General features: G+C 39.9%; 1 protein-coding gene across 1 annotated transcript in view; it reads right to left on the reverse strand.

The window, feature by feature from the left end:
• Nucleotides 1-350: 350 nt before the first annotated feature.
• Nucleotides 351-25,748, reverse strand: part of cacng2a (calcium channel, voltage-dependent, gamma subunit 2a) — an 84,611-nt gene continuing 59,213 nt past the window's right edge. The window contains exons 3-4 of the mRNA XM_086290073.1: nt 5,936-6,076; nt 351-1,170 (exon numbers count right to left, since the gene is read on the reverse strand). Of these exons, the coding sequence (XP_086146199.1) occupies nt 635-1,170; nt 5,936-6,076 (677 nt within the window). The 3' untranslated portion in view covers nt 351-634. The remainder of the gene's footprint in view (nt 1,171-5,935; nt 6,077-25,748) is intronic.

Genomic DNA, 25,748 nt, shown 5'->3' on the forward strand with positions numbered 1-25,748 from the left:
TGTGTTTTTTTTCTCTTTTTTTGCTTCGGTAAAGTCTGTATCTCTTGATTATTAACGTAATAATTTATTTATAAAAGTAATACATATATATATGTATACATAGTACCTTTGTTAGAGATTACAGATTGGGGTAATTCTTACTGAATCCCAAGCTGTAACAATTCACAGTTTTAATGCAAAAAAAATGAACAAATCAGTCAGTAAATAAAAGAGGTGGCAGGCTGGCTGAGGGGGGAGCTTGACCTGTTGCTCCAACCAAACTTGTGGGGCAATACTGTCAAACATAAGGGCAATGAAATGATGAAACCAATTCTTTGTCTCATAAATGCCCACCCCTCCCACCCTCCCTGTCAGCGCCCCGAACCTCACAAACAAATCCTGCTCAAAAATACCTGACAGAGCTCACTTCCTTGGGACATCCTGTCCCACTCTCAGTCCTCTGCCATTCAATCCAGGAACACAGCAGACTTGTTGAAACTCTCTCAACAATGGTAATGGAAAAGTCATGCAGCTGAACAAAAAGAACAAATGTCTATAAACATGGAAATCCATCTTCTCCTGGGGCGTTCTCCACCCACAGGGGTTTCCGTGTCTCCTGGTCTCCGCCGTGCTGGCCTGGCCTGTGTCGACTCTCTCATACAGGCGTGGTGCGGCGGTTCGCTGTGTTGGTGTGGCTCGAGTCTTTCAAGTCCTTCTGGATGCAGTTGTGGACTTGCAGGAAGTTGTGGTCCCTCTCAGAGTTGTAGGTGGCGGTTGGTGTGCCGGAGGATTTGAGGGTGTCCCGGGGAAGCGTGTACATGGAGATCTCCGTGGATGGCAGCGCGCTGAAGCCCTTGAGGCCCATCGGCGAGGTGTCGCGAGAATGTGACGGGTCTGTGGAGCGGGAGGAGGAGCGCGAGCGGCGTCTGTAGCGGTAGCGGTAGCTGGGGATCCGTGTTATGGCCGAGCCTTGGAGGTAGTCGGCCGCGCGCGCCCCTATTCGCAGCTGTCGATGGCGGTCGATGAACATGTGCACGGCCAAGACGCCCACCATCTCAGCCATGATGAAGGAGAGGGCACCGAAGTAGAAAGACCAGCCGTAAGAGTAGCTGTTCTTCTTCGAGTCACTTTTTGAAGGGTCTCCTGCGTTGGCTGATATGTACACAATGATCCCGATGATGTTGCTCAGGCCTGACGTGTTGGGAGATGTAAGATGGGCACAAAATAAGGGAAGAATTGTCGATTTATTGGGAAAAAAAGATAGAGGAAAAAAGACAAAGAGAAAACAAGACACAAAGTATCAGTCAAGATGAACTCAAGCCTTTAATCCTGGTAACTTACCATTCACGCTCACACCAAATATGTTTAGAGTGCTGATTCAGGCACTGTACACAGTCTGCTAATCCTGTCCAACTCCTCATCCAACACGGCTGATGTTACAGTCTTAATCTTTGCCCTTTCTGTGGCAAAAAAGGACATTTATGTCTTGTCTAGATTGAAATAAAGCATATATTCTGTGTCTGAACATATATCCAAATATATGATCTCTTTATATATATTTACGTCTCCATCTATATATCTTACTTTGCCTTTTTAGTTTAGTCACACACACAGAAATGTTTGACATGGTATTTCTGGGAAGATGGATTGTAGGGAAAGTGTGTCAGGGACACCATATTTTTAGAGATGAGTCCCAACGGGTGGTTTTTAGCCTAGCAACAGGACCAAGAGAAATGAAAGGAAGGGAAGAGAAGAAGTGACTTGTAGCTGCAGTGACAGACGTGACCAGCAGCCCGAGAGTTTTCAGCATGGCCTTTTGAATTCATGGTGTAGAACATTAAGTTTTAAAAAAGTACTTTATAGCAAATACTGAGAGGAAAAACACCAACATCGTGTCTGTGCAGTAAAAATTAGGGTGCATCTGAGATTTTGTTACCTTTACACAGAGCCAAGCAAGCAGCTTCCCTCATTTACACTCTATGGGAACATATTCACTTGATCTCATTTTGAAGTACACTGTAAACCCAAAGAATTTAGCAGAACTTGTTGATGAACTTAAATGTTTCAGTTTATCAGAACTCTACTATATTGTGTACATTTCACATTTACCCTTTTCACTAAAATAAAAGTAAAATGTTTAATAATTACATTGAAAAATATTTAGTAACTAGAACTTAAAGTTTTCATTCATATCTGCCATGAGAACAAGTTGACATTACCTAAAAGGAATGAGTGAAACACAGTCACATTTGTTGTTCACTTTTGTGATCTTTTTTAATTACACAAAACTCAAAGATCTGGACACTGAAAACTCAAAAACATGTCACACAAACTGTACAAAAACCAATTGTGTACTTCAAAATTTAAAAGCACATTTCTTCAGTTCAACAGTATTTTCTTGGCCTCCACTGATGACACACTGCACTGTTAATATTCAAAAATATCAAATGCTAAAGACATATGTCTTTTTCAAATAGCAGATGTGACTAATTACACTGTAAACTGATGAAATGCTACATTTTTAAATGCTTATGTACAACCGTCCTGGTTCTGTTATTTTACAACCTGCTTTGTTAACATTCATATTCAAAATAATGACCATCAGAAATGTCTTGAAGTTCAGTTATTGCAACAAAAATAATAAAATAAAACAACAAAAACAATACTGTGCTCTGAGACGGTGATGCACACTTTTGGGGAACAGTTTACCAGATTACAGAGTACTCTCAAGGAATACAGTGTTGTTCAGTCCCTTGGTAATAGTTGTAGTAGTAGGTGTAGTGCACAGATCACTCCAAACATGACTAAGAAGTTCATCAGCAGTTCTTGGGAGACCTCCACAAAGTCACTCTGAAGGACTTTCACAGTCTGGTAATGAAGTGGGTTTTTGGCAAAGATTACTATAACGAGGGCCGTGGCATCATCTCAGATATGGCTCATTTGATTCGTCCTGAATGAATCAGAGAATGTGATCACAAACTAATTCTCTAATTCACAGGACTATTGTATGACAGATCACCTCTCCAGTTAATCATCATAATCATCTTCATCAGAAAAGTGGTTTATACTTGTTGTGACGCAGGAGATTCTGCAAATCTTTATAATACGTTAAGTCTTTAAGCACCATCCAGGAACCTTTGTTGTGTCGGAGTTATGTTCAAAAGCCATGTATTATTTTAGCTACAACTCTGCATTTTGTAGTTGTTTTGAGAACAAACTACACGTGGGTAGGTAAAAACAGATGATCTGTGTTCTAGACTGTAATCTGTTCTGAGTCCACTGAACCCCAGTGACAAATAAAGAGGAAAAGCTGAGATGGTCTGGGCGTGTGCAGAGGAGGAATATTGGATATAGTGGACAGATGATGTTGAAGGTTGAGCTGTAAGGCTGGAGAAAAGAAAGAGGAAAGCTAAAAATTAAAGCAAAGTGAATTCAAGAATAGAATTCAAAGTCTCAGTTTGAGGTTCATTTCAAATCTCTTTTCATTATTAACATTTTACATTTCAGCCAAAACTTTTGCTGTCTTACCTGTATTAGGATACTTCTATTTGAAAAAAGTAATTGACTGAATCAGATGGCCATTAGGTTTGGCGTGGAACGTGTTGGGCATGTTCTGTTTGAACCCCTTTGAAGGTTGGTGCTTTGAGTACACCTACATCGGAAAAAAAGTGCAAGTTATGACCTTTGCTATGGTGAGAACAAGAACCTATGCCTCTCATCAAATTGAGTGAAGTAGCTAACACATTTGGATTCTGGTAATATTAGATGTTGTTGAAAGACACTGAAACGAGAATTCTGACTTTCAAAAGGCTGAAGTAACATATCCCCCCCCTAAAAAGTTTATCCATCTCTCTACATCAGGGGTGTCCAAGTCCAGGCCTCAAGGGCCGGTGTCCTGCAGGTTTTAGATATCACCCTGTGTCAACACACCTGGTTCATTACCAGGCCTCTGGAGAACTTCAAGACATGTTGAGGAGCTCATTTAGCCATTTAAATCAGCTGGACACGTCTAAAACCTGCAGGACACCGGCCCTTGAGGCCTGGAGTTGGACACCCCTGCTCTACATGGTCATATCACGAAAGGTTAACTTCTCTTTGCTTTTACCAGCTTATGTCACTTTTTCTCCAGTTCTGAAATTTTCATTAATTCCGTCCCCTTAAGTTTGAAAGACTTCATCATAATGTTTATATAGGACAGAGAGCATTGTATCAAAAAAGGACAAAAAAAAATCAAATACCTCAGAATAACACATTGTCTATAGTAAAAATGTAGCAGTCTGTCTCAGCTACCACGGTGAACTCATCTTATTAGCTGTTAGCTTATTAACTGTTAGCTAACGGTGTCACTGAATGAGAATTGCTTTGCTGACATTTCACTAAAATGGGTTGGAAAAAAGTGAGATCTAAAGAAAAGTAGAATACTTACTGTGATACAAACATTGGTGGTTCAGTGAGTCTTCAGTCCCACCCACTCACATTTTAAAATCAAACTACTGCAGACACATGGGCGGACCTCCATATTTGACAGGAAATTACAGCATTAGTGGAGTCTTTATTAGTACAAAACAAACCTAGATAAAAAGGTCAGGTTATTGTTTTTAAAGCTTGCAGTTGATGCAGATTTTTATAATGGCCTAATAACTGCACTGCACTAAATGAATAATTTTCAATTGTTTTTTAAATGTTTAAAATGTTTATGAAATGTTCCAAAAAAAAAATAAAAGCGACAAAAAAAGAGCAAAAAAACCCCCAAAAAACAAAACAAAACAAAACCCCAAACAAAAACAATTTGTTAAACTTTGTGGATAATGTTAGTGAAAGAACCTGTGAGCAACTAATAAAAGACAAGGACACTTTAATTCTCGGTCCCTGTTCACTCATTGTCTTTTCCCAGAATCTGAATCAACCCAGCTGCTATAGCAGACTAAAAACAAATATCTTTTATATTTGGGGTTCAAACTGACACCAGGAATCAAAACCTTCCAAAGATGTCGGCCATATAATTTAAATAAATTAGTAAAAGTAGCGAGCACTTAATAGCCAAAATAGTTGAAGTTGATCCAAAACAATAAATTATGAACTAATTCAAATGTAAGAAACTTTTAGATGAACATAAGCTATTTGAGTTAGTAGGACTGTTTTTAAAAAATTAAGTTGACATTTTCTTAATGTATTTAATTACTTTGAACATTTGGTTTACAGTGTAGATGTAGTCTAACCTCCAGCTTCCAACAGTTTAATGTTTATCCCTTCTTTAAGCAGATAATCGTAACAGATTATGAATAATACCTGCTGGTTTCAACTGTTATGTGGCATTTAAGGTAAAGTGACCATCAGTTTGCAAAAGCAAAGACAATATGTTTGATTGATTTCTTGTATTGTATCAAAATAGTGAATTTGTTGCTCAGTAAAAGCAATTTTACGTGCGTTGTACTTGTCTGCTTTGTAATTAGAGCACATATGCTTGTACCCAAACTAAATGTACATTTCATCTACATGTCAGTGCATTCTGATGTTATTTATTTGCTTTGGGGTGAAAAGATGCCATGTTTTTCATGAAACAGATGAATGATGAATTCAAAAATGGGGTTATAAATACAGAGGGTTGACTGATACATTGGGCTGATACTGCCATATCAAACACAGTACTTAAATATATGTTGTCCAGTGTGAATACTTTATGACAGAACATAACATAGAAAAAGAGCAGTGCATTAGTTAGCACTATTGCCTCAAAGAAACCCCTGGGTTCTTATGTACCACCTTTCTGTGTTTGCATTGGTTTCTCCAAGTTAACTAAACATACATATCAAAGGCATGCATGCTAAGTTAACTGATTCTAAATTGGCCTGCTTGACTGTGAGTGCGAATGATTGTCTGCAGCCAGTTCAAAATTAGTGCAGATGGTTTGACAAATTCTCAAGCTTTTGTTTCATTTTGCGGGTGTTTGACTGACCTGCAGACACAAAGAAGATCCCTGCGCTGAGGATGATGTTGTGGCGTGACTTGTAGAACTCACTGGCAGCTATACACAGGCCTCCCATGAAGAGCAGGATGACGCTGAGGATGGGGAAGATGCTGGAGGCTCGCACCGCACCTGGAAATCAGTGGAAGACGGGAGAGGGAAAAAATTGGGGAGAGGGAGGCCAATGGAGAATGGGATGTGATTTGGTGTACACACAGAGGGAGGACAGCCAAAAGGGCAAAAAAGAAAGTGGGGGAAATGGCAGGGATGAGCATAAATCAGAGGGAGCGACAAACAAAGACAGAAAAGCATATTAAGATCCATTTCAGCATCTGGTCCTTGTTTGTGAGCACATCCTAATCAACACCCCAGCAGGCCTGTGAAAGACTCCATCAACACTGTCTAGTGAGTGTGTATCCCCACAGTGAGCCTGTTACCCAACCTTATGTAATCACACTGCTTGACTCTACCTCTCTCTTCCTTTGCACACTTCTCCACACACCACAGAGCAAACCGGTTGCTTCATGTGAAAGGCGGTCCACAAAAGCGCTACGAGACTCTGGCATGTATATGAGCCAGGCCGCAGTGCAGAGGGATACAGCCTCTGTCTTTGAAACAAAACAGTGTCCTTGCAGCTAATTATCATGAGGAAAAAAAATGGAAACGGGATAAGATGTTACTTTTGAGGTCAAACCAGGGTCATAAAAGAGCTGCACTGCACCCTGGGGTGTCAGGTAAAATTAGAGTTTGAGAAGCACACAGTTTCTCTCTAACAGTCACCTCCTGCCATACTTTTGCCTCTCACACTTCAATTTCCCCCATCCCTCCCCCTCTCGCCTGTTTAACATGCACACTTAGACTTTCATCAGGGTGGTTAAATTTTCACCACTTCACCTCATCTCCCCACGTTGCTGCCGCCTCAGCACTTTTCTCAGCTTCTCCCCAAAGTGCTGACACGGGGCTGGGTGGCTCTGTGTGGAGCTTGGCCGCTTGCACCTCCATGGGGACCAGCTGGAGGTCCCAGCGGCCCTTCTGCCTGCCTACCCGCCGCCATTCATCACTTCCCTCCTCACTTGATCTCTATCCTGGATCCGTTTGTCTCCTTCCCGCTGAGCACCGTGAGACTTCTTGGCTGATTGCTGGCTCAGTGGGAAAGCTACCTTGTGCCCTCAGGTGGGCTGGTTGGCATCAGCTAACAGCTGCAATGCCAGTGGTGGCCACAGCTGGCAGGGCGTTCACCCTCCACTGGGCTCTCACTGGTAACTACAGCAAGATAGGTGACTGCTGAGGCTCTGCAAAGTGTATGCCGTCATAATAAAAAATGAATAACAATTAGAAAAGAGTTGGCTGCTTGATTTCTTGATCTCACTCAAGACTATCTTCATCAATTTAATCCAAGCAGCAAACTCTACAGCTGATAAATGAAGGCAGCATCAATGTGTCAAAAACTGCAGCTCTGGCATTCAAAAAGGATGTACCTTTGTTTTGATGAAGGCAATTCCAGTACATTATTTGTATGTCACTTTGCACTAATTAGCAGGTATCTGTGTCTGTGCATTGCAACCTACACTCTATGTGTGCAGCAATCTTTCTACTCTTGGCTGATAAGTTATCCCTTCACCCTCTTATCCCAATATAATTATATCTAACTCTGAAAGGAAAAAGAGATGCGAGTGTCTAAAACTAATAGGTGATAATATAATAGCTATGTCTATCTTTGTGATAATGCCCTAGGGTGTTTTCTGACATTCAGACCTGAAAACATTGATAAATTCAGTCATGAATTCTTCTAAAGTTTTATAGGCAAAGATGACAAAAACCCACAAAGTTTTGATATGACACTTGTGACAAAACTGAAATACAGTAAGTCTGTTGGTAAGTAAAAAGGCATGTATTTAAAAACATATATCTCATATCATCCACAATAATACAGAGCTCCAGTTTGAATAGCTCTTATAGAAGCTCAACAACTTGGAAATTCACTAAGGGCAAAACAGAAGTTCTTGTCAAATTGTAACCATGCTGTGATTAGTCTCTTAGTAATTTAATTGGCTGAATAAACTGATATAGGCCATAACTCCTCAGACTGAAAAGTGAAGGCCAGTGAGGAAGTGCCTTAAAGCTGCATTATTTCTAATAGCCAGCAGAGGGCGACTCCTGTGAGTGCAGAAAAAATGTCTGTTTGAAATCTAAGGGGAAAAACAATCACTGGTTAACTTAATCTATGACTTTAGCAGACAATTTCCTGATAAGGTCACAGTTTCAACTGTTAGTCTCAAGTTATAGTCAACACAACATAATGTTGATTTTGTGAATAATGGGCCCAACTAAGGCCAAAAAGCATGATAAAGTTTAAAGATGGAACAACTATTGACAAGTTGCTGGATTAAAACAGTACACTGTCTCTTAGTTTCTCACTCATATCCACCCTTTTCCCTTTCAAAACACCAAGGTGGTAATGGCAAAGCTAAGCTTGAGGACGCATTGGTTACATCAGCCAAAAATCAAGAATTGAGGTCTTGTTTAGCATAAAGCTGAGATATGGACAAACACAAGAAAGATAACATGGTGCTGATAGTCTGTTGAGACCATGACAAAGGGTTTTGGTCTAATTCCCTCCTGTATCTCTAAACCAACTGAAACTCACGCTGAGCTCAGTGCATGGTTGGCAGCAGCAGTGCCGGAGTGGGCTACACTGCATAAGCAGTGGTGCAGAAAGTGAAGTGAGCACACAGAGGTTTGGATAGGACATGCATCCTTTCTCTGACATTGGCAACTAAGATTTTCAGCATATAAAGTGTGGAAAGGGTATAGCCAGGTAACGAGGACCTAACCACAAACTAACAACAAGTAATGATTGCGTGACAATTAGCTAATATGAAAAATAATCAGCAACAAAATTTAAGGATATGTCTTCATCAGGTTTTCACATAAAAAGGCTGTTAAAGTGGCAAAAAGCAGGTAGGGAGCAGGTGAGAAAATAATAAAAATACTTACATTATAGATCCACATCCCACTGACAGCGCACAGGAGGAGGCACATTGTTCACAGGTTTCATAGACTGAACATTCAGCTTTGGTGTGAAAGGTACCATTGTATGAAAATAGCACCTATTTGGATAACAGCCTATGACTGTATTTTTGGATGTTATGTAAAGTGGTGTAACGGACAGCAGTGTCATCCAACACTGCTGGTCCAGAGCAGATATTTCAACATCTAGTGACCACACTGACCTGAAATTCAGTATGGTGATTTGTGCTCCCCCAGAGGATGAATGCTAATGATTTTTGGTGACCCCATGACCTTTCTGTTCCGGGCATTACGAGGCCAAAACAAAAACAAAGCGAAACCGCTCCTCATCCCTAGAGGATTCACACTTTCATGCATTATTTGATATTTTAAATTTTAATGAGTATATGACATTTGGTGGGTTTGTTAATAGATCCAAACATATATATAGAATTAATTATAATGATCCCAGAGCTGACAAACAATTATTATTTTTCTGAAAAAAATTAAATAAAGTACGATGTTCATTCTGTTCTGCGCTGTACATGGATGAGACGACAGTTATCAAATAAATTACAATAAAAAAAACTGCTGCTTTTACATTTTACACAGAAAAATCTGTTCAAAAAATGCAGACTGGATTTGTTTAAATAATGTTTGTCTGAATGGCCATCTGGGACAATGAATGCAAGGCCCACACTGTCACACAAATGCTCTTTACTTTAGGATTTATGGATTCACTTGTATATTTTTAAATGATGTAAGAATGCGCTGCCATACTTTTTATTTAGGATGTTACTATTTAAACAACTTGTAATGTACTTAAAAAAAGAAATTATGAGATACTGCATGGAAACAAAAAACTGTTTGACTTTATTTTTTTTTACCTTTTATATTGTAAAATCAATGCTGATGAATTCAATTACAAAAAATAAAAAATCCGATATATTCCATCCATCTATTTCCTGCTGCTCCAGATTTCGCGGGAAGCAGTCTAAGCAAACACAGAGACTTCTGAGGGGACACCGAGGTGTTCCTAAGACAGCTGAGAGATATAATCACTCCAGCATCTCCTGATTCTACCCTCTGGTAGGGTACAGGCAAAACATAAAATCAGACCCTTAAATTTTAGTTAAAAATTCAAGTTAATCATCCAGCATACCAAAGACAAGCAAATGATTCTAAAACTAAACATCCCGCCATTAAAGTTACTTTCCATTTGTGGTGTCACATGGGTGCCAGAAATTACAGGAAGAACTCTTTTGGGCATTGAAATGAGAACAATTAAGTGGAAAAATCTACGGAGAGCTTCAATGAGGTGGTATTTGTTAAAATTTCTCTGCTATGAGCAACATGGATAGAAACGATTTAATATGTGAAACCTTAGTGCTTGATCTATAAAGGACCTAGAGAGCATTCATGTTTCTGACATTTCCTTTAAATTCATCCTAGCTGATCAAAACAAAAGACCTGGAGCACCTGGTTTTGGATAATAGGATGAAAATGACTGAGCTGAAGAGATTCACGGATCAGTAGCACCTTTATGAAACTGTTTCTGACCTGACATTGTAATGTCTCTGCTCCCTGCCCCACCCACATCCATCATGCCATCATTCAACATCACGATGTACTTATCGTTATATTTAACCTTGCCCGGCCACTGAGCTCCAATCTGTATGATGAAGAAGACTTTAATGCCGTTATTCGCCACCTTCCATTTTTCTTTCATGTGTCTGTCTCTGTCTGCTGCACACAGTCATCTCGCCAACTTTGTCACACAGCAAACGTCCCACATCTCATTTTTTCTTTGTCTTCCCCCCCATTTCTCTCTCTCTCTCACTTAATTTGCACTCAGTCAAAGCACAAGGCAGTTTGAGAGATAAAGTGTCATCTCGCCCTCCCCCCTCTCTCCCGCTTGTCTCCTTGCTCATCCACAGGGGATTGTGGGGTTTTGAGTAACCAGTGAGGGGGGATGATTAAATATTAAGTTGTCCTGAGAGTTGACCCCGCTCCTGTGTCCCACTCTAAACGCACCACTCTTCCTAAATGCCTCCCCCTCACTCTCTGCCTCCCTCACCACCTCTCCCGTTAACCCCAAAAGTATTGACCTGGCCATTCACAGCACATTACCTGCGTGAGGGCACGGGGGCTCTTTTTCATCCATCAGCTTCATTTGCAGGGACAAAAGAGGGACAGAGGGCCAACCAAATTTATTGATTGTTGACAGTGGGGCTGTTTAACGGTGCGGGATCTCAAGGTGACACCAAAGTTGAGGAAACCTCAGAGAGGCTCAGTTGCAGACAAACTTAGAGAGGAAAAGGAAGCCGATTTTGACTTTATTTCACTAATCAGCTGATACGCACATTGGTTAGCAACAAAATGTAACTGAGAATTTTGTCCATCTTAGTCCAGAACAACAGCCGACGGCTTTGATTCCTAAAGCTGCTGCTAAGCCTTTACAGATTGTATTTATTAATTTAAATGTCCATCAGTATTTGAATCTAAATGTGAAATTTAATTGCTACAAAATTAACAACTGAATAAATAAACAATTAGTGTTGACAAGCTTATTATGAACATGAAAATTCACGACTGATTGGGTACTCAAGCTGTGAAATTCAAGACATGAAACCCAGAAAGGAATGACTGGGTTATAAACAAGCATTCAGCCCCAAAGGCAATTGGTTAGATATCTAATATTAGATGTGCTTTTATTAATCCAAAAATAAATGCTTATAAACATGTTATTTTATATATAGTAATGAAGCAACACCTTATGAACCCTTAAACAAGCAAACTAATCCTTTCAGTGTATAGTCAACAGCACAATAAGCATTAGCAAATGTAAGCAGACCCTTTATAAGCCTTTAATATTTGAGCCCTTCTTGTCTCTGCAGAACGAGTGCCTCAGGTATGAGAGCTTCTGTGAAATCCTGAAAGCAATGAAAGGGATGCTGTGTAGTTCCAAGACGAGAAGCTCCAACTCATTTGCATGGCTTCGAAGGTCAGCTGGCCTGCAGTGCCACTCCGGTCCTCTGCATCCCATGTGCTAACATCCATGTTTAGCAGTGCGCTGAAAAGTGCAGCGACCTTCAGAGTGACCTCCCAGCATGCAGTGAGCCTTCACTGGGATCAGGCTGCGCCAACATGCCCCTGGGTTTGGCTGACCACGCGCTATCTCAGAAAGAAAGGCTGAAGTCCCTGCAGATTTTTCATGCCAGGATGCACTCTGTTCTCCCGTGTAATACTGAGTGTGTCAGTGCTCACTTATCGTTTGTATGAAGCTCACATAGCTGTGTCTCTGAGCAGCTTGTTGCCTGCAGTGAGGACAGAGGATGGGAATTGTTGGATAAAGACTGGGCAAATAACTATGCCCCCAGGCAGTGAGGCTGCATGTCTGAGAGGCCACCTATTTAAAACCAGTCCTTTCTCAAACTACATTCTCAGGATTTCACATCTTCACTTTCCATCTTTATAGGATCAGCTGAGCCCCCGTCAGAGTTTTGGATCCTGCCTGGAGGGATGCTTAAGCAGAGAAGCATCCCCAGGGGGACGCAGGCAGAGAGACTGACAGGCTGACAGATACACGGGGAATAGTCACTGCTGTGGATGGGTGAGTGGTGAAAGGACAGGTCTATGATACGCCACCTCTTTGTCCTTCTTTTACACATTTACAATTAATGCATGCTGTCTCTGATATACATACATGATTTCTTACTGATTAGAAATTTGTATCTGCACAAACTGTTTTTTAAATAAATTTTAGTGGATTATTTAAACATGGCTTTAAATAGTTCCAGATAATGAAAGCCATCCATCCATCTATAGGCAAGAGGTGGGATACACCCTGGAAAGGTCATCACTCTGTCGCAGGGCTGACACACATCCATCCTTAATTAACAAATGAACCCATAAACAGTTAAACAAAATTTTAGTTACATAAATCTCACCAGTTTGAAAACTACTACCTTAAAGGCATGGCCTCAAATGACTTTATTCAGTTAGAGGATGAAATGAGGAACTGCACCAAGGCCAAGATAAATGACGATTGGAAGAATCTGTAAAGGTGCTGGATGACTGAGCGTGCATCAGGACAAGTAAAGGTACTGTTACAACGATGTAAAAATAAACAAACAAACACAAAAAGAAAGCAAATTAGGAACAAAAACATTATTTAGACAGTTGAATTGTGCATGCATTCCCCCTTGTCAGTGATTGCACTGCAAATACTGATGCACTGTAATACTGTAAGTAGTCTAGGTCAGCACATTCAAACTGATTTTAGTTCATGGGCAGCATGCAGCCAAAGTTTTAGTGGGTAAGACCAGTGAAACTGTTGTACTGTAAGCTATGTACAACAAACAAAGAAACAAGCTTTGTTTTTCATCATAAGGAAGTATAGCTGCATGGAGAAAATGTTCAGATTTAATGAACAAATCTGACTGTCTATATTCAGTCAATCTGCTATTAAATCCCCCCCCCCTCAACCCCCCCCCCCCCCAACAATAAACAAAAACAAAAGACAGCTGTTGTCAATCAAATGAATGTGTCTGAATAGCAGGCACTGCATGTCTGTGACAGCAAGATGGCTGTAAAAGTGACAATTACTCACACCTCTGGCTCAGATGAAAAGATAGAACTTGGATCATGACATCATCACAAGTCATGATCCATAAACTACAAGTGCTTTTCTGGATGAAATTACTGTTAAAAAAAGTCTTGATGCACACTTAATCATCCAGGTAAGGAAATCCTGAAAAGTTGATTCTGTTGATCAGGGCTTAGCGTTTTTACTCTTCTGCACACCTGCCACATTAAACCCAGCCGTGTGCCAGTTCTGGCTTGCAGGCCGTGCATTTGACAATCCTGACCTTGGTGAATGAAGTTTAACTCTTTTACAGAAACCAAGAAAGGTTCATACAAAGGTCTGCTAGCTTTATATGACTGTTTGTGCACATTTAGTGATGCTTATGATCTACACAAGTGCTATATCTTCACAGCAAATAGAAAAGGTCTCATTGATAATTATTATCAAGCAAAGTGGCTTAATTCTGACAGACAGCTGCTAAGAGAGGAGGGTAAAATGAGTGGCAAATCACTGCCAATCTCAACAATCCCATCCAAATGACAGCTTTAACCTCTGTGCTAATATGTAATGACGGCAGTGACCTTCGCGGTGCATTTTGTTTCTGAAGCCCTGACTTCAGAGCACATGAAAGGATACTCTCTGGAGTCCTGTGATTAGCACCGAGGTCACAGTTTTGATTTAGGTTGAGGTCACCGTCACAGAGAGCGGAGCATCTCAACTGTTTTATGTCGTGACATAAGTTTAGGAACTTTTCTGGTGATGAATGCTTCTTGCAGCTCTCACTTGCACTTACATTAAAAGCTGTATCATGGCTTATACTATATTTGACTTTAGCTGTGCTGTCTGCTGATAATTTGGTTTGAGGAGGCTGAGTTTGATTTCCAGAAACTTCAGGATGGTAAACCTGTTTTTGATACATTTGGAAAGCTCTGTATGGCACCAGCACAGTACTTTACACTACCTCTCTGTTATACATCCATTTCTTATCTACATTTGATGATGCAGATGCCAGTTTAAAGTATAAATTGTTCTGTAAAGACCAATAAAATTAAAAGTCACTGCTTTTCTCAAACTTTAATTGATTTCTTCTCCTACTGCTTGGTGTCTGTTTGCCTTGTGATGATTGGCACTTTTCTATTTACCAACAATATGACTGTTTTTTTCCCTTCTTCTTCTGTCAGGAGCTGAAATGAGAAATGCCGCATAAGTTTACTTTCCCCAGATGGACTAAATCCCACCTACTGTGATTTTATTGAGCCGGAACACTGTATATCGCTGCTATTTGGTTTCTCTTATGACAACAGAAAAGTAGGCTAGCAAGGAAAGTATCATTACAGTGTAGTGATAATATATTATTTTTTAAGGCTTGAGTAACACTGTGTGCAGTTTTTTCTCTTTTTTCTTTCTCTGTGCAGACATCCTGGCTTCAGCATGATGGGAATTATGGAAGCGGGGTAGCCCCGCCCATCCCTGCCATCCTGCTATCATGCGTGCCAACCTGCTCGCAGAGACCCAGGGTGAGAGCGGATACTGTGTGTACTGTATTGATTGGCACGGCTGCAGCTCGGGCTGGTGTCCGAGCTCTAGCACTCTTCTGCACTGGCTGACAAACAACTTAATGAGACTCAACACCCATGCACACCCATGGCTGGGCTTCACCAGCAGCTGGTCCTGCTCATGTCACAGTGGTTCCACACTTGCAACCTTTGTCCAAAGAAAAAACCCAAAACTACTACCACTGAGGCCTCACAAAGCAAACTGAGAATATACAAGTCAGAGTTCTAGTCAGATTCCTATAAAACTGCAGCATATGTGTACCTTTTTTTTTTTTTTTTTTAACCAAGACGTCTTATTCTTAAGAATTCTCCTATTCTAGTAAAATGAGACGTGTTATATTTGAAATTTCAGTGCTCAAGCCAAGGCTTCATCATGGAACTTTATAACCTAGCGGGTGATGTCCCATGTGGCTACATTCTGTCATACTGTCTACGGACTACATAAAAATGTTCTGGGGAAAAAATGCAACATATTTTAAAATATATTTAAATCTTTGTTTTTTGACAACACACAAAATACACATACAAGTAATCAGGGCCCATTTAATTTTAAAGTCCTCATAGTACCATATCATCCCTATAGAGCACTTCACTCTCAGACTGCGGGCTTACTTGTGGTTCCTGGGATATTTGGAAGTTGAGTGGGAGGGAGAGCTTCAGCTTCAGCTGCCTCTTCTGTGGAACCAGATCCCAGTTTGGATTCAGGAGTCAGACACTGTCTCTACTTTTAAGATTAGGCTTAAAACTTTTCTTTTTGATAAAGCATATAGTTAGTGATGCTTTTGTCCTGTCTTCCTCTCCTCACCTCCAACCAGTTGCAGCAGATGGTCGCCCCCTCCCTGAGCCCAGTTCTGCTGGAGGTTTCTTACTGTTAAGAGGGAGTTTTTCCTTCCCCTTGTTGCCAAGTGTTTGCTCATAGGGGATTATCTAAAGTAAGTCTTTTCTCTGTAATAATTGTAGGGTCTTTACCTTAAAATGTAAAATACCTCCAGGTAACTATTGTTGTGATTCGGTGCTATATAAATAAATCTGAATTAAACTGATAAAAAGATCAAATTAAACAAAGCTTAAAAGTTCTCCTCTCTCAGCAAGTTGCTCTATAATTCCTGAGCAACTTGACTACCTGACATGTTGAGGGATGTCTGTAAAATGCTATTGAGTGCTCTGTATGTTCTGAAATGAAGCTAAATGGTGATAAATTAGGCTAAACTAAAAGTACAAATGACTAAACTGCACTTTTTCATTATTTTTATCTCAGTAAAAACTCATATGGGAACATAAACTGTATCTTTTGCCTCAGCTTTTATATATTTTATATATATAACATAACATATATAAACGACTGTAGAGGAGCAAGCCTTCTCTGGTATTGACGTCAGGACAAACACTGTACATTGGGAACTTCATGGCATGGGCTTCTATAGCTGAGCAGTTTCTGTACATTTAGATGATCCAGTAGTTTTGTTCATATGCTGTATTGCATTGTATAACATATTCACGTGTCTAAACATGCACACTGTCCTCTTTACAAATGCATCTCCCTGCACCTTCTATCCCTCCCCCCTGTCTTCCCCCCTCTCTCTTTCATTGACAGGGCTGAGAGGAAATTAGCATTGGCTCTTAATCAGCCTCCCCCAGCCCTAAATGTGCTGATGTGCAGGATGGGGTCATGCTAATCAGGTGCCTCAGCTCCCAGGCACATTGACTTAATACTACAAACGCTTATTAATCCCCCTCCACATCTCTCCCCTCCTCTTCCTCAATACCGAGCCCTTGCACCGTCCTCGTCCTGGCCGTGAGGCTCCCCCCTCCTCATCTACCTCGCATCAATCACACACAAAAAATATACAGTGTAAAACGATGTGTGCACAGACAACAGAAATTAGCTTTGGTGGCTAAATATAAAATTTGAGAGAGTGCTTGCACAGCTTTCATCCTGTTTCTGAAAGCTTATCCGTCTTGACAACACGCGTCGCAGGCACAATGCAATTCAACTTGAAATGACTGAAAAATGGATGCAGGTTCTACTCACTGGCAATTGTAAAGTGGCACAAGAACATTAGAGTTATTCACAATTGATGCTGAAGACCCCTCTTATTTATGTATTGTTAATTTTTGTATGTTTTTTATTTAAGTCACTTTAAGCAAAACAACAAAAATTAACTACTTGTGACTGCATATTAGCAAACATTGGAAGTGAATGACGTCAAAAGGACCATGAAAATACCCAAAGTCTCACAGGACAGTTTCAATACACCCTGAATAGGTTACCAGCCACCAGCAATAATATTTCATATATGGTCTACTTAGAATCACCAATTAACCTACCATGCGGGAATGCAGAGAGAACCCACGGAAGCACATGGAGAACATGCAATTCTAAACAGAAAGACCCCAGCTGGCCGACAGATTTCAAGCAAAAGCCATAGCTTGTGTTAGCAGAACCCCCCCACCCACAGCTAAGCTACAGTTAGTCACATCATTTGAGGATCTTCCACACTTTTAATCTGTTTCAAGTCACAGCTGAAGGATGGTAACGCAAAGATGGACCATAGATAACTGCATTAATGCAGACTGTCAGACAGCTTTAATGAAGTGCTGTGAGATGGTAGAAAGAGGGCCGAGTCCACAACAACAGGAGGTGGAGTCAAGCAGCAGACTGTCACATAGGTTACTGGGACTTGAGTCCCATGTGAAACAAATAGCAATGAGAAAGTAGGTTTGAATGATTCAGAGTTTCACATAATCCTTATTTACCTTAAATGGGACTTGATGCTGTTTGTCAGGTCATTCACTCACTGACACGAGCTGTTTTTGCTCTTCCCTTTTTGAAGCCACACAACTTTTAAGTCAGGCTAATCAGAGTCAACTCTCTATCTGAGATCACCAAGAATATCCTCTCCCATCATACATCATACAGAGCAGAGTAGAAAAAAACTCTCCTGAAACCTGAACTTTCTTTTTCATGCTGACCTCAGTACTTGAAATGTTTAACATGGTTAGCATGCACATCCACCTCTATGACTTTATATATGACAAAAAATACGAAAAAGCATAATATGACTACTTTAATGACAACATTATCCATGCCTTACCACTTTTTGGTACAAAGCTTTTTGTCATAAAATTGGGCCCTGAAGGCATCATTTTTTTAAGTGCAGCCCTAATGTGCATGTTATGGGTGCACAATGGCAGCGGCCCCCAACCTTTTTTGTGCCATGGACCGGTTTATGTCCGACAATATTTTCACGGACCGGCCTTACGGTGTTGCGGATAAATACAACAAAATAAAACCAGTACCGGTACCAAAAAAAAGGAAGATTTATTCATAACACACGAGAAAAGACCCAGGGAAACTGAGTTAATGATAAAAACGATAAAAAAAAATAACGATAAAAAACGATAAAACCCCTGAAAACCATGAATTTCACACCTGAGCCTCAACTCTCGGTCCGTGGCCCGGGGGTTAGGGACCGCTGCACTATTCCCTCTAAAATAGCAAAAACTGTTATGAAAAACATTTTTTAATTGCCAAAAAAAATGGTTTCCCAACCATTTTGCAGCATAAGTAAGTAGTGCTGAATTTCCCAAGTTTATATTTTGATGTAAACTCAGGAAATTAATCATGTTTTTGCTCTTTTGACTTATTTTTTATAAAGTTTCTAGAGTTTTGTACATATAAAATTTGGCTAATTTGGTTGACAGTTTCTAAAAAAAACTCCTTATCAAGCCTTTTAAAAACATCAGTTTCTTGTATTTTTGTTTTGTGATAGTTGAGATTATCTGATCTCTGTGATGGTGACCTTGGCGCACGTTTAAAAAAGAAAACTCTGAACAGGTTTACAGCACATATTAGTATGATAGGGATGCAAAATCTTTTCATGGATGCGCTCACGTTTTGTTGTTTGTTTGAAACACTGATTTGAACCACCAGATGACAAAGATCTGAATACAATCCCATGATCTTCTCATATTCACCCTGCTGTCATTAAAGCCAAGCAGTTCTCCTACCGAGCACTGCACCGTCACATTAACATACCAACGCATGCAGGCCGATCCGTGGTGGACTGTAAAAGAGAAATCAGTTCATGTGACAGGCCTGCTCTCACAGCTAAAGTTCCCTTCACAGAACACATTTCAATTACTGTAATTACCCTCCACTCCACTGCTGATGTCCCCACAGATCACGCCTCAATGTGTGTGTGATGACGTCTGGCTCGCTGCCAGACCTTAGCATGACCAACAGCACACATGCGGGGAAGGAAACGCCCCACTGAGCTGCCTCAAAACAGGTTTGAAAGTATACATATATCATGAGCAGTACAAAGCTTGTGTGCTTGCAGCTGCTTTATAAACCCAATATTTTAATCAACATTACAACATATTTTACTTTAAATAGATTTGATGAAAGTTTGCTTACATCATGCATCAAACTGGAATCAAGAACAACATACAGAGGCATGATGTGGCCAAAACGGTGCTAAGAATCTTTTCACATGGAGACAAAAATGGTCCCAAAGATCAAGATTTTATGAAAATGTCAAAGGTTAACTACACAGTGATGTCATAAAGCTTTGCAAAAACACATTTCAATACATTCTTCAAAGCTATAACTCAAAAACAGAAGGGGACATTGTTACCATGTTTCCTGTGTGATCACATAAAAAACAGAGATATATGAACCAAACTGTGCTGCTCCTCAGGTTTCCTTAATCCTTGTTGCTTAACTCATCTTAATGTTCTTCTCAAAGTTTCTACACACATCTAGAAGCTTGAATGATGAATAGATTTACTGACTTGTGTTGATCAGAGTGTTAGATACTGTCAGGGTGGAAAATCTATCAGAAGACTTCTAATGCAACCAGGAATGTCCACAATACCTGATTTAAATATGTTCGCTGGCACCTCTGGACTGTTTTCAGTGAGTATACTATTTATAGATCTCTCTGTAGAGATCCCTGATATCTTCTTTCACTCGTGCTGAATCTCCTCCAGATAAAAACTAATCTTTCATCTTGATTTTCATTTTTTTGGGAAGTGGATGGTGTCACAGGTGATCCAGGTGGTCCAAAGATTACTGAGAGTTCATTTACAATGAGCAACAAGGACACAGAGTAAAGTTCAGATCGTTTCCTCTGAATGGTCTCCATTAGGAAGGTGCTTAAGACGTTAGAGTGGAACTTCTTGTTGACTGCAAGCTCCTGGAAGATCAGTTTAAGAACTAAAGAGCATTATCCTGGTCTCCTCACCTGAGGTTCTGCTCTGAAGCTTGGAAATTGTGAGCTCTAAAAATCTAAAAAAGCAATCTGAAAATAGCTGCTGTGCTGAAAACTGTCAGAGATGATCTTAATGGGAGTTTAGCATAATCTAAATGGCTGTTTCACAGAACTTTTTGATCATCTACAAAGCAATGGGCAATAAGCCTATCATACTCACATGTCACAAAACGAGGAACCTGCTATTTACACAGCGTAATAGTACTAGATGTCTAAAACTCCACGCTATACACAGCATCCCTCTGAAATTAGTGTTAAGACCCCTGTTCTTTATAATTGATCTACTTCCTCTTTGAAATATTCATCATTCTGGAATACAGTTATATTTTTTTATACTTTATGTGTCTACAAAACCCAACACCTTAAGGCATTCACCATCTGTATGATGATCACTGACAGTCAAACTAAACAATAAATAAAGTGACATCATCCTCAACGGTTACTTTTTACATAGATGGCTGTCCAGTCCACACCTGCCCCCATTTCAAAAGTCTTGTTGTGGTCTTGGATAATACTCTTCTTCACTGCCAACATCACTAATGCCTCATGTTTAGCTTACTTTAGTCCAACAAGACTCCGCCCCTTTCTTTCTCATACCCAAACATCATAGAACTCAAGTAAAAATATCCAATCCCTATATATAGAAAAAAATGTTTATTAAGATAGTTATATTGCTCTCTTTGCAATGAAAGAGCCTGCAAACAATTCTTTTGTACTTTTTGTGTAATGGCAGTAAAGATTCTGATTCTGAAGTTCTCACGTAAGATTGCTGTAGTGCCATTTTGGTCTTCTTAAAAAAGATTCAAATTTGACAGAACCTCTCCTCATCCAGCATCACTGGCTCCCCATTCTCCAGCACATCCAATACAAGAGTCTGCTCGTCCCTCTCAAAGCCCTCCATGACTCCATGACAGAGACAACAGGCTAAGGGCCACATAAGTACCTCCTGCTAAACGCAAGTCAAATTGAGTTGAATAAAATCATTGTAATTATTATGTAAACTACAGAAAAACTAAATACTTTCAACACAAATTACCTTTTACTTAGAAGCTCAAATCCACAAATTTATCTCATACGGAATTCATGTATTGAACCAGTTTCTTCTTTAGTACCCAGAGGTATTTTTTTCTCTTTTGATTGCATATGGATCAGCTTTCTCTCTGTCTTGCATCACTGCATGAAACATTTTCACTTTGGTTATGTGCTGCACAAAAAGCCCACAAACTGTCAACACTGACCCTTTTACCGCTCAATGTTTGAAGATAAAAAGAAGGCGCGTATTGGAAATTTCAGCCCTCACAACTGATGAATAAATGTGTAAAACTGATCTGAGAGGGTGTGGCCGTCTTTTCAAATGTCCCGGTGACAGCGGACCACTGTGGCTCGTCCCGCATACGCTAATCTCATTTTAATGTGAGGACGCACTTCCTCACCTCTGTGTTTTACAAGCTGAGCTTCCTCTATATTCTCCCTTAATAAGATATAAAGTTAGAGGGCTAACATTCACTCGGTCACCCAGGACAAAAATGATTGGCTATTAATTTATTGGCCCGTGTCTAAGCACTGTATGTTTTATGTATTAGGCAACGGATTCCTTATTTGTTGCCTTGGATACTGCAAAAAGTACAGGATGCTCAAGGTCAGTGTGACCAACTAGGAAGCTGCTGAAGCAAACACTCAGGCTGGATACTAACTACCACCACCTATTAACATATTTTATACCCGTTTGATAGCCCATCCCTCCCCTATCTATCTCTACACACACATACACAGACACTATCAAAACTCATACTAGAGACTCACTGCACTGCTCTGCAAGCTGGTGTGATTGCTACCCCCTGCCTGTGCCCTACAAGCCCCTGTGTGTCCTCCCCCAGACCCATTGATTTTATTGGGCGACACCAAAGCCAGTTTAGGCCAGCGTCCAGTCTGCCGCAAGGCCTTAGGGTGACATAGGCCATGAGAAGCCTGTCCTTCTGTCATCAATGTCAGCGAATACTTCCAGATCAACGCATGCAAGCAGAAGACTCAAGGCTGGATCTGGACAAACAAAAAAATCTGTGATTAAAGTCTCCTCCTAAATGGAAAACATTTTGCATGTGATATTCATTGACTTCACATGCTGAAACTACTCGACTGTGGGCCACTGTAAATAAATAGTGGGCGCTCACAGCTGTGCCCTCATTCTACAGTGTACACTTATCAGACTAATACATTCACACAGAAAAAAACAAACAAACTTGAATTGAATGTGGGATTGATCTTTGAAGAAACAATACAAGAAAAAAAAACAGAAATACAAATGGTATTATTGTTCTTATGTAAACCTACAATAACTGATTTTTGTAAAATGGTATAAACACAACACTGATTCATAAACTCCTTTTTAAAATGTGATATGTCTTCTAAGTTAACTGCTGTCATATTTGTAACAACCTCATAAACAAATAAACTCAGTCTGACTCTATGGCTCATTTGTACTATAAAGACATTGATTTTTGTCACTTTTAATTATTGACATTCTAAAATATGTAAATTAACATGATTTGTGAATAAAGCAAAATCAATGTCTAATCTAGAGCTAAGAACATGCCAGTATTAACATTTGCATTTAGTCTGCTTTAAAATGATTTTACAATGTTTAATGTTTTGCATGTTTTCAATGATTTATAGGTTGGATATGTAACTAGTTAACTAAGTAAGCTAATACTGAAATTCAAAGGTATGCATGCAAATAATCTTCCAACCACCTTAAATTTATATTATAAGTAAATAAGTACAATTAAAGACATTTTAAAATTATTAAATGCTTATTGCTTTCTTAAAAAAGTCCTACTTTTACCTGAAATTTGGTCAACTTGTAGATAAGAAGTATCAGGAACAAAAGACCTCAACATCATTGAAGCAGTGTGGTATCATCTCAGCAGAGAACTCACTAAAAGGCAGCCAACAGCCAAGTTTTTTTAATGCTCTTCAAGAAGTCTGGAGAACTTTTTTTGAAGACTGCTTAAAAAAATTACAAGACAGCTTGCCTGAGCGGGATCAGACTGTGTCCTTCAAGCATGTTGTATGAACTCTGCTTTTTGCTTATATGTTATATTTGATTCCATAAATCGCTTCACCTATTGTGGGATGGCTCAAGACTTTTGCACAGCACTGTATATTTATCTGTTCAAATTTTAAACATCACTTGGTTTTGTGATGATTAAATTGAGGTGAGTAAAACATTCTCAAAACTGCTACTGCAGAAAATAACAAAGGTTTGGATCATATAATCAACAGTTTGACTAATTCAAAAGTTGAAGAGAGCTTGAGACACCGGCAACCATAGTCAATTGTCTTCCAGGGGCCAGAGCAGGCGACATTGAAGGAAATTTAAAACTGCTGGCTAAGGGTAAACGTAAATTCAGTAAAATCATAATTCACGTCGGCAGTAATGACACCCGGTTACGCCAATCGGAGGTCACTAAAATCAATATTGAATCGGTGTGTAACTTTGCCAAAACAATGTCAGACTCTTTTCTCTGGTTCCCTCCCCAATCAGACCAGGAGTGACATGTTTAGCCGCATGTTCTCCTTAAATTGCTGGCTGTCTGAGTGGTGTCCCAGAAACGATGTGGTCTTCATAGATAATTGGCAAACCTTCTGGAGGAAACCTGGTCTTGTTAGGAGAGACGGCATCCATCCCACTTTGGATGGAGCAGCTCTCATTTCTAGAAATATGGACAAATTTATTAAACCCCCCAAAATATGACTATCCAGAGTTGGGACCAGGAAGCAGAGTTGCAGTCTTACACGCCTCTCTGCAGCTTCTCTCCTCCTGCTACCCCCCCCCCCCCCCCCCCCCCCCAAAAAAAAACCCCATTTCCATTGAGACTGTGTCAGCTCCCAAAAACACAAAAAATAAACTAAAAACCAGCAACAAACAACTTAAACATAAACAGTTACAAAGAAAGAACAATACAGTATCCACATCTGAACCAAAGAGTAAAACAGTGAAATGTGGATTATTAAATATTAGGTCTCTCTCCTCCAAGTCTCTGTTAGTACATGACTTAATAATTGATCAACAAATTGATTTACTCTGCCTTACAGAAACCTGGTTGCAGCAGGATGATTATGTTAGTTTAAATGAATCAACACCCCCGAGTCATTCTAACTATCAGAAATCTCGAAGCACAGGCCGAGGGGGCGGTGTGGCAGCAATTTTTCACACCAGCCTATTAATTAATGAAAGACCAAGACAGACTTTTAGTTCAGTGAAAGCCTGATGCCCAGCTGTGAAACTCAGAAATCAGTCTTACTTGTTATCATCTATCGTCCACCTGGGCCTTACACAGAGTTTCTGTCTGATTTCTCAGACTTTATATCTAATTTAGTTCTGAGCTCAGATAAAATAATTATTGTGGGTGATTTTAACATCCATGTAGATGCTAAAAGTGACAGCCTCAACATGGCATTTAATCTGTTATTAGACTCAATTGGCTTCTCTCAAAATGTAAAAGAACCCACCCACCACTTTAATCACACTCTAGATCTTGTTTTAACATATGGCATAGAAACTGAACATTTAACAGTGTTTCCTGAAAACCCTCTCCTGTCTGATCATTTCCTGATAACATTTACTTTTACAATAATTGATTACACAGCGGTGAAGAGTAGACTTTATCAAAGTAGATGTCTTTCTGAAAGCGCTGTAACTAAGTTTAAGAATATAATCCACCCACTGTTATCATCTTCAATGCCCTGTACCAACACAGAGCAGAGCAGCTATCTGAACGCTACTCCAACAGAGGTCGATCATCTTGTTAATAATTTCACCTCCTCACTACGTACGACTCTGGATACTGTAGCTCCTGTGAAAACTAAGGCCTCAAATCAGAAGTACCTGACTCCGTGGTATAATTCTCAAACACGTAGCCTAAAGCAGATGACTCGTAATCTGGAGAGGAAATGGCGTGTCACAAATCTAGAGGATCATCATTTAGCCTGGAGAAATAGTTTGCTGCTTTATAAGAAAGCCCTCCGCAAAGCCAGATCTTACTATTCGTCACTGATTGAAGAAAATAAGAACAACCCCAGGTTTCTCTTCAGCTCTGTAGCCAGGCTGACAAAAAGTCAGAGCTCTTTTGAGCCAACAATCCCTTTAACGTTAACTAGTAATGACTTCATGAACTTCTTCACAAATAAAATTTTTATCATTAGAGAAAAAATTACCAGTAATCATCCCACAGATGTAATATTATCTACAGCTACTCTTAGTACCATTGATGTTAAGTTAGACTATTTTTCTCTAATTGATCTTTCTGAGTTAACTTCAATAATTACTTCCTCCAAACCATCAACGTGTCTTTTAGACCCCATTCCTACAAAAC

This window comes from Aulonocara sp. 'chitande type north' Nkhata Bay, linkage group LG4 (genome assembly GCF_057382095.1).
Source record: "Aulonocara sp. 'chitande type north' Nkhata Bay isolate Kocher_YH1m ecotype deep benthic linkage group LG4, A_spYH_male_GT1.1, whole genome shotgun sequence".
Lineage (NCBI taxonomy): Eukaryota > Metazoa > Chordata > Actinopteri > Cichliformes > Cichlidae > Aulonocara > Aulonocara sp. 'chitande type north' Nkhata Bay.